Source organism: Ailuropoda melanoleuca, chromosome 3 (genome assembly GCF_002007445.2).
Source record: "Ailuropoda melanoleuca isolate Jingjing chromosome 3, ASM200744v2, whole genome shotgun sequence".
NCBI classification, from domain to species: Eukaryota; Metazoa; Chordata; class Mammalia; order Carnivora; family Ursidae; genus Ailuropoda; species Ailuropoda melanoleuca.
The window spans coordinates 83,000,226-83,012,492 of record NC_048220.1 but is presented as its reverse complement, the minus strand read 5'-3'; the positions used below and the strand labels follow the sequence as shown (position 1 = coordinate 83,012,492).

The 12,267-nt window shown below is 58.0% G+C and overlaps 1 protein-coding gene across 2 annotated transcripts; it reads left to right on the top strand.

The window, feature by feature from the left end:
- Window positions 1–630: 630 nt before the first annotated feature.
- Window positions 631–12,172, top strand: PRR7 (proline rich 7, synaptic). Of its 2 annotated transcripts, none has more exons than XM_034656665.1 (3): window positions 631–2,167; window positions 10,715–11,367; window positions 11,569–12,172. In XM_034656665.1, exons 2-3 carry the CDS (start codon window positions 10,956–10,958, stop codon window positions 11,964–11,966), a joined length of 810 nt encoding a protein of 269 aa, XP_034512556.1. In that variant the 5' UTR covers window positions 631–2,167; window positions 10,715–10,955; the 3' UTR covers window positions 11,967–12,172. The 2 variants fall into 2 exon arrangements, with proteins under 2 accessions (XP_034512556.1, XP_034512557.1); XM_034656666.1 differs by lacking the exon at window positions 631–2,167 and adding an exon at window positions 2,184–2,464.
- The last annotated feature ends 95 nt before the right edge of the window (window positions 12,173–12,267 follow it).

Sequence of the window (12,267 nt, the reverse complement as noted above, 5' to 3'; positions counted from 1 at the left end):
AAGGTCTTCGAGCTGGTGAGCGGCTGTTGCATGGCAGCAAGGAAGTCAGCTCAAGATGAAGCTGGGTCCTGCCCATGATGCGTGATGGTGGGGCCTGAGGTGCATTTGCCCTTCGGTGTTGGTGGGAGGGCAGTTAGTTATCAGTTGGCTGAAGCCCAGCCCTCAGCAGGTATACAAGGGTGAGTGGGCACCAGTTGGACCAGTAGGTCCCTGGAGTATTCTGTCTGCAGGTGGGTCAAGACCTCCCACCAAGCTCCCCCTTGGGCTAGGTAGGCACCCAGGGAACTTGGCTACAGTTCAGCTCACCGTAAAGCTCTTAGCACAGTGAGTCCAGCTCTATGGTGGGAGCTGGGAACCCAGTTGGAGACAAAGCCCCCACCAGTTTGTAGCTCAGTCTGCTAGGGAGACAGAAATGGGAACAGTTAAGACCCAGTGTGATCGGCACTGTGGCGGAGATGATTCTAGAGCTGAGGGGCTGGGTCTGTGGGTCAACACCAAGCAGGGAGGCCTCTTGGCCACAAAAGTGTCAGAATTGGTGCCCTCCAGGATACAGAACCAGATGTACCTGGGTGGAGGAGCCAGATGGATGGTCTAGGGCCTCCAGTGGCTTAGGATGGCTTGGGGTGGGGTGGGTAGGGATGGGTAGGTGAAGGAAGCAACTGGAGCCAAAGAAGGCAGGGGCATCCCTAAAGGATTTCAGCTGGTTGTGTTGGGATGTCTGCCTAGTATGTACAAAAAGCACCCCATGTTTATTTGCGGGAACCTCCTGTCTCAGTCCATGTGGTTTTGATGGGGCTGGGTTTGTACCCCCTGCATACATATATACCTAGAGTGTGTAACCCAGGTGAGGCTGTTAGAGATCTTTGGTTGTAAGTGACAGAACTTTCTACCTAGAAGGATATAGGGGAATGTGATAGGAAGAACCAGGACTGGGGCACCTCCAGGGTCTTAGTCACAGATCCCATTCCCACGTCTGTGTCTGCATCATTGAGCCTGACCGAAAACCCAAGGAGCCCAAAAGGCCCAGCTGGAAATCTGCCCACAGGAGCAGGGCACTTGGGTTCAAAGGCCCAGCATGATGGCACCAATGGCGTGCAGTGAGTCCCCCTGATGAAATAGGGTCCCTATACCCAAAGAAAAGGAAATGGGTACTGGGTGGCTGAACATATATCCCCTCCCCCAGGCATGACCAACTGGATTGGTTCATCAATGGACACTAAGCCAAAATGAGTCCAAAAAGAGTCTTTTGGGGGGCTTGCTAGAACTGCTGGGAAAGATTTGAGGTTCTCTTCTCTGGGGTTGGGTGGCAGGATATAAGCCTAGAGCCATGGGGTCATTCTTGCCACCACCTGGGAATTTTCAAGAATGACGCAAACAGAAGAAAGCAGAGTGGAGAGAACAGATACATGTCTGATACCATTGTTGGGACAGCTGGGACCAATTGTAATCACAGCTAAAGTCTACCTCTGGACTTCCCAGTTAGGAGTCAAACACCCTTGGGCTCAAGCCTGTTCGTTTCAGGTTTCTGTCACTTGCAAATCAAAGTGTCCCAGCTGATATGACGGTGGAGGGTGTTTTGGGAAGATAACCATAAGTGTGATACAGAAGTTGGACTGGAAACAGAGAACCCAATTAAGAGAGACTGATGCACAGCCAGGTTCAGACTCAGCCTAAACAGTGGGGCCCTTACTAGGCCTCACCTCTATTCCCCGTGGGTGAGCAGGGTCCGTGAAGACCAGGGCTATGAATCCAGCCCTGAGTTCTTCCTGTGCCACTTAGTAGACATGTGGTGATGTATGCTTACTGGGGACACACTGGCAGGGGCCGTGAGTTGGGAGGGGGCCATCGGTGAGTTGGAACAACACTGTGGTGCCTGCCTGCTCCAACCCTTACCCACCGCATGTGTGCAGTGCCTCTCAGGATGTGGCCGGGGCGTGGACATGTGTGTGTGTGTTTTCCGGGTTGAAGTATGTAAGTGTGTGTGTCAGGGTCCTTGACCGCAGCTGCTTGGCCTGAGCATCCTGTGCGCTCGGTCGATTGTGTACACCCCGTCTGCCTGCGTGCGCCCCGTTCCGGACAGCCTGTTGCCAGGAGCTGTGCGGCGTGGCGCGTGCATTCCCTGCGCAGGGTGAGCCCGGCGCCCTGCGTGCGAGTCTCCGCGCGGCAGGTGGGTGCCAGGTCCTACGCCTTCCGCTCCCAGGACAGCCTCCTCGGCGGCGAGTGGCTGGGGGTGGGGGCCCTCTGCCGGCTGCCGCGCGCGCGCGCGCACGCCGGGATGGTACGCGCCATGTACGCGCCCGTGCGCGCGCCCCACAGCTCCAGCCCAGCGCTCGCAGCCGCCTTCGCTGCCACAGTCAGCTCCCCGGTGCCGCCGCCGCCTCCCCCAGACCGGGGGCTCTGTCCGCGGGGCCCGCGCCACTCGCCCCGAGCCAGGAGGACGAGCTCGAGGAGGATGCCTGGGCCCGTGAGTACCGCGGCGGCGGTGGGCCGGGCGGGCCCGGAGCGCGGGAGGAAGATGATCCTGGGCTGAGCCCCTCCCCGCGGGCAGCTCCGCGCTCTAGCCCCGGGTCGCCGCCCCGGACCCCCGACCCGGCCAGCCCCTCCCCCAGCCCATTTCGGAGGGAGGGAGGGAGGGAAAGAGAGGGAGGACGCCAGTGAGCGAGGGAGCCAAAGCCGGGCGCGAGCCGCCACCGGTTCGCTTGGAAACGGTTGCCACAGTAACGGGGTTGCGCTCCCCGGCAACGCGACGGCGGGGCGGCGACGCCCCCTCCCACCCCTCCCCCACCCAAGCGGGGCCGCAGCCTAGGGGCGCAGGGGGAGAAAGGGTGCGGGGACTCCCCCTCGAGCGGTGGGGGTAACTTCGCCAGTCTGGGTGTGCCTGCCTCCACAGCTCGTCGAAGATGGGGGTGGGGGGTGAGCGGCCCCGTGGGCACGAGCTGCCTCCCACGTGGTTGCAGTCGTCGCAGCAGGGCTCCTGGGGTGGCTGCAAACGTGGGGGCGGCCCAGCCCCTGGGCCTGCCGCGGGAGGAGGAGGCTTGGAGGCTGGGTCTAGCGTCTGCGCTCCAACACCCCCACCACCACTCCACCTCTCGCCAGCGAAATGGCCTGACCTGAGTTGGGTGCCACAGAGGCGATGTTCCTTACCAGGGGAGAAGAAAGAAGCTCACATCCCTCCTCATGGCCAGGGCATGTGCCAAACCGCGGCTAGGGCCGGTTGTGGGTTTCTGCTCTGCATTCCAAGCCACCATTCTCCAGGGAGTGGTGGGAGCAGAGTGGGCAGGAGCAGAGGAAAGGACATTGCTGACCCAGGGAAGCTGAAGCTCAGGCCAGATGGGAGCGCCCCCTCCCATTGTCTGGATCACAAGTGTCCCTTTCTTGTCTGAGCACAAAGCCTAGACTGTGCTGGGTGGCATGCAGGTTGGCTGGCAAGCAGGCCAGTGCCACATGGAGATGCTCTGTCCTGCAAGGGAGCTCCTCTGGGAGGAGAATGGCCGCTGAGTCAGAGGAAATGACCTCTGGCTCCTCTCCCAACCTCCCCCAGCCAGCAGCGGCAGGGTGCTGGGGGAGAGAAACTGTCCTCCTGCCAGCTCTCCCAGACCTGACTCAGCAGACACCAGCCTCCAATTGCAGATCTTGGACTCAACATCCCAGTGACCACAACCACCCTCCGGTTTCCTCTCCCATCCAGGAAAGTGTCCTGGGCCCCAGGGGTGACCATCACCCCAGGCATTTGAGGCCTTGGCATAAGATGCCCTTAGATGGGCGGTGCCCTGAGTAAGTCCTTAGTCTCCCTCCTTGCAGGCAGGAGTGCCTTTGGAATTATTCACAGGCTCCTTTCGTTCTGTCCCTGCTCTGTGTGAGACTTGTGTTGAGTGTTCTGCGTCCATTATTCCTTAATCCTTTTAACGGTTGTACAAGGTAAGTTTATTACACCCATTTTAGAGATGAAGACTCGCCAGGCTCAGGGAGGTAAAGTGACTTCCCCAAGGTCACACAATCAGTAAGTGGTGGAGTTAGGTTTCCAGTGAAGGTTTCTCTGCTGGCACAGCTGCTCTCTGCCTGCCACACACCATCTCTTGTGACCCAGGCAGAAAAGAACTGGAGGGCCTTCTAGAGAAGCATTCTTAACTTTCTTTCATAGTCTTCCAGTGAGGAAACTCCCCATGTCTTTCAAGCCTTAGTACACCTTTCCTTCTTCCAGCAAAATCAGCTAGATTTTTGCTCACCCAGGTGCTCTGTGGGACTGTGGTGCCGCTGGGCTGGCTCCCTTCCTCCATTTTCTCTCTCTGGGTGAACCTGAGCAGTGAGGGCTACCTCAGTTACCTGGGAAACCCCCAAGGCCCTCGTTTTTGGTTTTGGGCCTCCGTGGCCTGATCAGCTTGCATCCTTGGCTGTGGTCAAATTCAGCAAAGATGGGTCTGTGTAGGCTGGCTGCTGTGGGTGCTCACTCTGGCTCGGGGGCTGGGAACCCAAATGCCTTTAGGGCCCAGGGAGCAATGGAATGAGTGAGGTGGGCCAGGGAGCTACTTAGCTACAGTCTGTGTCACTACGTGAGAATGTAGACTTGTAATGACCAGATAATTTTCAAGATGAACCAAGAATCCAGACTTTTATGTAAAATCTCCCAGGTTTTAAATTTGGTAACCAATCAGAATATTTTAAAAAATTGATTGTGGGCCAACAAAACATGCCCATGAACTGGGTCCAGCCTGAGAGTCACAAGGCCGTGACCTCTGGTCTGTGGTAGTGATGGCAGTTTTGCTGGGCCACTCCCAGGCTTGTGTAGATGGAGCGCCATGGGCTGGTTTCCATATTTCAGCCTCTTGAGGCTGCAAAGTGCTGGCATTTGGTTTGTCACGTGCAGCTGTGTACACCAGTCTTGAAGTATTTTCACTTCCTTCATCAGTTTTGCTCCTCCCTTGGCAATGCTAGGGCGATCGCATCATCCCGGTCTTATAGGCAGAGAAATTTCAGCTCAGGCATGGGAACAGCTGGGATGGGGCCACACAGCCTATCAAGGCAGATGCAGGATTTGAACCCTGGGCTCTGCCTTCAGTGCTCTGTTATACCACGCTGCATCTCAGAAGAGGGCATCCTCATCTCCCCCCAGCCTCTGAGGTGTGGCCAACTCCCTTAGAAGGACAGACATGAGTACAGTAGATACTGAGCCACATAGGGCCTCTCTGCCTACAAGCTGAGACCCCAGTCTCTGTTGTCCTGTTTGCAGTTTCCAAGCTCTGGGTTCCTGGCCCAGTGTCAGGGTTGGGTCACAGAGGTGCTATCTGTAGGCAAGGGTGCCAAGGCAGTACCTTAGCCTAGCTGAAAATGAGGCTCTGGTCAGCTCTGTGCCTGGCTGACTGTGGTGGCAGTCTCTCTCAGGCCTGAGTTCATGTGTCCTGGTGTGGGAGGAGTGTAAAATTGTTACCAGGGCCTGCCTGAAATGCCCTTCCTGCCAGGGTAGTGGAGTTTGCAGTCATCTGGGCTTCACAACCACCTGGCTAACCAAACTGGGCCCAAACCGGCCCCAGCTCCTTATCTGGAGGATGGAGATGGCAGCAGCCATGTCCTGGGTGTCACTGAGATAATGAATGTGAAGAGGCCAGCAGTGGGCCTGGCATGTGCTAGGCATGCAGGACAGGTTTGCAGTAACTTCTCCCACCCCATCCTCTGTATACCACGTTCTCCCTCCCTCTGCCATCCCTTGGTCTGAGTCCCTGTCCCTTCACTTGACCAGCAGCTCTGGCCTTCTATCCAGACACCCTTATGACCCGGAGCCCCTGCTGTCTGGGATTCGCTCTGCCCATTCCAGAGCCCTGACCCATGCTTCCATTTCCTTTCATGCACTTGGATGTATGGATCCTCATCTCGTTTGCAAACCACCCCGCGAGGGCCAAGAGCTGGGTGATGGCTTCTTTCTCAGGGACTTTCTGGTGAATGGTTGACACTTCCCAGGAGTGAGTGGGATGCAGACCCAGCTCTTGAGGTGTTCCCTGTCCTACGGCTGAAAGACCAAACGGAACGGGGCATCTCCAGTGAGCCCAACAAGTTTTGGAGCTGCTGCGTGCCAGATGACAAGACAGCTGGAGCTGCACACAGGCAGCCAGAGCACAGTCCTATCCCTGTCATATCCCCGGCTTCTCGTCCGGCCCTGGGGACTGAAGTGGCCTGGATCTAACCTGTACAGCAAAGTGACAGTGAGGCCATGGAGCTGAGTAGTAAGTGTGGGGGCAAGAGCTTTGAGGCTGTGTTGCAGGCCCCTTGTGGGAAGAAAGCAGGACTCTTGGCAGCTCAGGATGGGAACACAGGCTGGTTGCAGAGGGAAGGGCACTGAGAGGTGAGGCTGAAGAGGCCTTGGCAGGCACTCGTCCCAGAAGCCATGATCTAGGTCAGTTCTCAAAGTGTGCTCTCTGGACCACAACATCAGTATCTGCTGGGAATTTGTTAGAAATGCTAACTCTCATGTCCAACCTCAGACCTACCGAAGCAAACACTGGGAGCAGAGCCCAGAACCTTTTTTTAACCAGCCCTCCGTGTGGCTCTGATGCTCATTCAAGGTTGAAAGGCACCCATCTAGGGGCACCTGGGTGGCTCAGTCATTAAGCGTCTCCCTTTAGCTCGGGTCATGATCCCAGGGTCCTGGGATCGAGCCCTGCATCGGGCTCCCTGCTCAGCAGGAAGCCTGCTTCTCCCTCTCCCACTTCCCCTGCTTGTGTTCTCTCTCTCCCTGTCTCTCTCTGTCAAATAAATAAATAAATTCTTAAAAAAAGAAAAGAAAAGAAAGGCACCCATCTAAGCTGTCTTAAAGAGCTGGGCTGCCTCCTGAAGTTGTGGGGAGTTGTCAGAGGTTTCAGGCAGGAGAGGGCCTCGGGGAAATGGGCAGTGTGGAAAGTGGGTAGGCTGGGCAGGGGCACAGCATGGAAGTAGAGAGAGCAGTGGTAAGCATGGCAATAGGGGCCCAGGTGAGAGATGATGGTCGCTTGGCCAAGCAGTGGCAGGGGGACCAAAGGAAGTAGACAGATGAAGGCACAACGCACTGAGGGTAAAAAGAACAGGATTTACTTTTTTTTTTTTTTTTTTTTTTGAGGGTGGGGGTGACAAGCAGGGAGGAGGGTTGGAGAGAGAGGGAGAAGCAGACTCTCTGCTGAGCAGGGAGCCGATGTGGGACTAGATCCCACAACCCTGAGATCATGAACTGAGCCAAAGGCAGATGCTTAACCAACTGAGCCACCCAGACGCCCCATAAAAAACAGGATTTAGCGGATGGAGTGAATGTTGGGCCCTTTACTGAGATAAAGGATCCAATAGATCTTTGGGGTCTAAGACTGGAATGCTGAGGTTCTCCGTGCAGAGAAGCAATGTGGTAGGTGCCCCCAGCAGTGTGCCAGGCCCCAGAATAAGAAATCTGTGTGACCTTGGGGACCACTGGATCCCTGTGAGCCAAGTGCTCTCATCTGTCAAATGGGAGGAATGCTAACCTAGTTTGTAGGATGTCTGAGAATGATTTGTGCCGTAAGAGTGCCTTAAGGACACACACATCTCTGCATGCCCAGCTCAGAGGCGGCCATCATCAGCACTGATGTCTGCTGGGCATCTCCAAATCCTTTGCATGAACTAGTTCAGTTTTCACCATGGTCACTGACGAGGAAACTGGCATCACAGGGCTTAAGAAACCCCCTAGGGTTTCACTTTTGTCCTGCTGCTATACTCCCAGTGAGTGTGTGGCCTAAGAAAACCATTCAAAGCAAAACACTCACAAATTCTACAAATAAATCAAGATGGAATCTGGAAAAATGTTCAAATAACCTGCAAGAAGGTAAGAAAAGAGAATGAAGAAACAAAACAAATCATAAAATGGCAGACTTGAGGATGAGTCCATCTGGAGTCATCACCCCTAGCACACAGCTGGAGCTGGACAAGTGCAGTATTTGTTCTGGAGGGGATGGGGAAGGTGCCAGGCTGTGAGTAAGAGGCTGCAGGCTGGGTCTGCACTGAAGGGCTCTCCAGATAGGCAGGAGCATGCACAGAAGCGTGGAGGAAGCTTAGAGAAGCCTAGCTTGTCAGGAAGAGCATCTGCAAAGGTCTGAATGACTCTCTTGACAGTTACGTATCGAGCACCTACTGTGGATTAGATGAGATGTACCGAGCAGCTCCTGTGGGCTAGACAAAGGCAGGAGGGAGGCCTCAGGCAGGACCCATGCCCTCTGGCCTGCCAGAGCACCACAGAGTGAAGTAGCAGCCCACGAGGGAGTGTTTAGCGTCAAACCCCTGCCCACTCAAACTGGGTACTGGCACCAGTGTGATGACAGAGAGCCTTCGTCTCTTGGACCTCCAGCGGCCTAGTCTGTAAACTATGGCAGTGATTCCTGCCTCCTGACTGAGGAGCCACATTGGCGCCTAGAGGATCTTGGGTATGGCCTGCCGTCATCCACCCTAACGCCCACTCAGCTGAGCTGGGCCCCTCAGGGCCGAGTCTGTCCTTCGTTCCTTGTTAACCTTGGAGCTGCCATCCGGTTTCTCTACCCTATAGCCTCTTCCTACTCTTGAGCTGAGGGCTGGTGGCCAGAAGCACCAGGGTCTTGCTGGGAAGTAACAGGAAGGTGTGTTTTGGCTACAAGTTGGCCAGTTAGCCCAGTGTCTCCATGGCTGCCAAGTCCTTCCGTATCAAGAGCTCACAGGCATCAGGCTTTTCATTTACATTTCAGTGGCCACCTGAGGGAAGGTATTTTGACAGCCTATGGATTCAGACTCAGGCTAAATCCTAGCTCCTCCCCTTACTAGCTGTGTGACCTGGGGCAGGTCATTTCTCTGTCTGAGCCTGTCTCCTCATCTATCAAGTGGGCCCCCGCTGAGCAGGTGGTGTTGCATGTCACATGAGATTCTGAATGGAAAGGGCCTAGAACAAGGCCTGACATGCAGTAGACAGTTCTTGGCAGGTATTTCTATTTCTAATTCAGCTAAACTCCATCACCTCCAGCCCCAGAAGTACCTTTTCTGATCTGGAGCTGTTCCTGCTGTGCAGGCCAAGGGGCCCCCTAGTCAGTGCCAGCTTCCTCAGAGGATTCCTGAAAATTCCTGTGGGCTCAGGAAAAAGGAGAACAACAGATTTAATTAACTCCCAGTGACTGGCAGCATCGTGTTTTTATCTGGGCCGCGTCGCCATGGCAGCCTCATGGCAGGGTTGTGGAGGGGGCGGGTGGAGCTATTGTTCTTGCCATTGTCTGTTCTGGAACACAGGCCCAGGAGAAAGGGACTGGCACGGGGACCAAGTGGCACATGGCACAAGGCAGCCACAGAATCAGACAGGAGCCATCTGGGGAGAAGTGTGGGGTGGCCCCTGGCCTGGCCTCCCCCCAGCTTGCTGTCAGAACAGTCTGAGACAGGTTGATGTGGAACCCCCTGCTTGGGGCTTAGGCCCACCATGGCCCCCAGAGCTAAATGTGTATGTGCACTGGACATGCTGAGGAAGGGGGGGTGTCCATGGGGCTCTTGGAAGAGGCCCACGAAGTAGCTCCAGCACGGCACTCTCCCACCCTGGTTAGGATTTTGTGGCCAAGCTTGGGTTCAGATTAAGGCATTGCCATCTGCCATTTACGCAGCTAATTGCTTCCCCCCTCCCTCATCTGTAAAATAGGAATAACTAGAGTTACCCCAAAGGGTTGTATGTGAAAGCCCTGGGTAGTTATAAGGCATTCAAGAAGGGCACACTTCTGTTCTGCGGGGGTGGGGAACAGTCGCCTGCCACCCGTCACTCCTCAGTCAGGGCTCCCTCCTACATACCTCTTAGGATGCAAGGTTCCCCTCTAAACCCTGGCTGTGGAGAGTAGGAGGCAGAACTAGACGTGCCCATCTGGAGTGATGAGAGACCAGGTGATACAGTAGCAAACGAGCTACTTTTCCTACGCTCTGCAGAAACGGAAAGGAATTGAGGGGAAGCGATGCGGCGCCCAAGAGCTAGAAGGGTAGGGCCAAGTGGGGCTGCGAATTGGTAGGAGGCTGGGGAAACGGAGACAGAGCTGGGATCTGACAGGCGGAGGCGCCTAGAGGAAAGGAAAAGAGGGAACGGCCCACGCCCGGCGGTGCAGACAAAGGCAGGCCAGTGGCACGCAGTAACAGCAGGAACGACCCTGCCTGAGCCCCCTCTACCGGAGCGGCGACAGCCGGGAGGCTGCAGTGCGGGCCTAGATGCTCAATGCTTTGGGCGGCCAGGTATAGGAGCCGGTACAAGGCCTAGAGCACCAGGGGCTTCCGGGCTTATGCACTGGCCCGAAGCTGGGCGTCAGTGGGCTGCTTGTGGGGCTGTAGGAGGTGGGCCACCCTTTCCCCGCCACCCAGCAACCGCGCCGAGAAGCCTCTTCAGCGCCCCAGGGGTCTATCCACGGGCCTCTGAAACCCTTTACGAAATGGGGTACCTCTGGGGCGGCGAACCTTCTGTGCGCACTGAAGCTGAGTCTGGCTTTCGCACGCCCTCTGCTGGTGCGCCCGGAGTCCCCTCGGCTCAGCGGCGGCGGCTTGCCGGGTTTCAGATCCGGGAAAACCCTACCGGGGAAACCTCGATGTGTGACGTCATCATTCTCGGTGACGTCACCGGCCCCCCGGGGAGTGCGAGGGTTCCCGCAGAGGAGGCTTCCCTGGAATTGCGCAGGGCACGGGCGCCGTCTGGGAAGTCGTCCGGGACTGCAGCGCGCCTTCACCGCGCCCTGTGTCTGTCCTACAGGTCCCGCGCGGCCCCGGGTGAGGCCTGCCCGCGCGCCCACCGGCGCCATGGGAAGGAGCGGGCGCCGCTGCTGCTGCCCCCCGCCGGCGCGCGCACGACTTGAGCCCCGCCGCGGGCAGCCCCCGGCCGCAGGTCCCCGAGTGACACTGGCGGCGCCTGGGAGCGTGGCGCGGGCCCGGGGCCACGTAGAGGAGCCCAGTGTCCAGTGAAGCAGCCAAGGACCCGCCGCCCCGCCGCCGCCATGGTTATGTCCCAGGGCACCTACACGTTCCTCACGTGCTTCGCCGGTTTCTGGCTCATCTGGGGTCTCATCGTCCTACTCTGCTGCTTCTGCAGCTTCCTGCGCCGCCGCCTCAAACGGCGCCAGGAGGAGCGACTACGTGAGCAGAATCTGCGCGCCCTCGAGCTGGAGCCCCTGGAGCTCGAGGGCAGCCTGGCCGGGAGCCCCCCAGGCTTGGCGCCGCCACCACCACCGCAGCGCGGCCGCCTCGAGGCGCCGGCGCACGCGCATCAGCACGTGCACGTCCACCCGCTGCTGCACCACGGGCCGGCGCAGCCGCACGCACACCCGCACGCACACCACCACGCGCTTCCGCACCCGCCGCCGGCGCACCTCTCCGTGCCGCCGCGGCCTTGGAGCTACCCGCGCCAAGGTAAGTCCCGACCTCCGCCGGGGGCAACGCGGGCTACTCAGAGTGGGCGGGATCGCTGCAGACCAGCGAGGCTTCCACTGGACAGCCTCCCGGAGAACCTTGGAGGGAGCGGGCTGGGCCTGGGGTTGGCGGCTGACCACGTCCTCCGCGGGAGGCCGGGGACGGGTAGCCTCACCCCTCGGACCGCTTCCCACTCTGCAGCGGAATCGGACATGTCCAAGCCACCGTGCTATGAAGAGGCGGTGCTGATGGCTGAGCCGCCGCCGCCCTACAGTGAGGTGCTCACGGACACGCGCGGCCTCTACCGCAAGATCGTCACGCCCTTTCTGAGCCGCCGCGACAGCGCAGAGAAACAGGAGCAGCCGCCACCCAGCTACAAGCCGCTCTTCCTGGACCGGGGCTACACGTCGGCGCTGCACCTGCCCAGCGCTCCACGGCCCGCGCCACCCTGCCCTGCGCTCTGTCTGCAAGCGGACCGTGGCCGCCGGGTCTTCCCCAGCTGGACCGACTCGGAGCTCAGCAGCCGCGAGCCGCTGGAGCATGGAGCTTGGCGTATGCCGGTCTCCATCCCCTTGTTCGGGAGGACTACAGCCGTATAGAGGGGAGCCCGGCGTTCCGGGCCCCACCCTCGGACGGACTCGTGGCCTGATTGCGGGGCTTTTTAAATGCTTCCCTTGGACTGGGGGGGGGGGGGGGGGGAGGGATTTCTTACCCCGTTTGTTACATTTTGAGGATAATAAAGGTGTGTGATCTGGTTTGGTACAAGCGGAGGGGACACCCACTGCTTGCGCCCAAGGTTCTGGTAGCCAGGCGTGCCTGGGCCTTGGTGGGGCAGAACCGAGTGTGCCTTTTGGCTACAAACTGGCCTGAGGGTGTGGAACCTAACTTCATAGGCTGGTT

What these genes read in the sequence shown, in the direction of transcription:
- PRR7 (XM_034656665.1), top strand. Translation starts at nt 10,956, where the DNA reads ATGGTTATGTCCCAGGGCACCTACACGTTCCTCACGTGCTTCGCCGGT. An exon ending in TTGGAGCTACCCGCGCCAAG is followed by an intron (nt 11,368 to 11,568) that starts GTAAGTCCCGAC and finishes CCCACTCTGCAG; the next exon opens with CGGAATCGGACATGTCCAAG.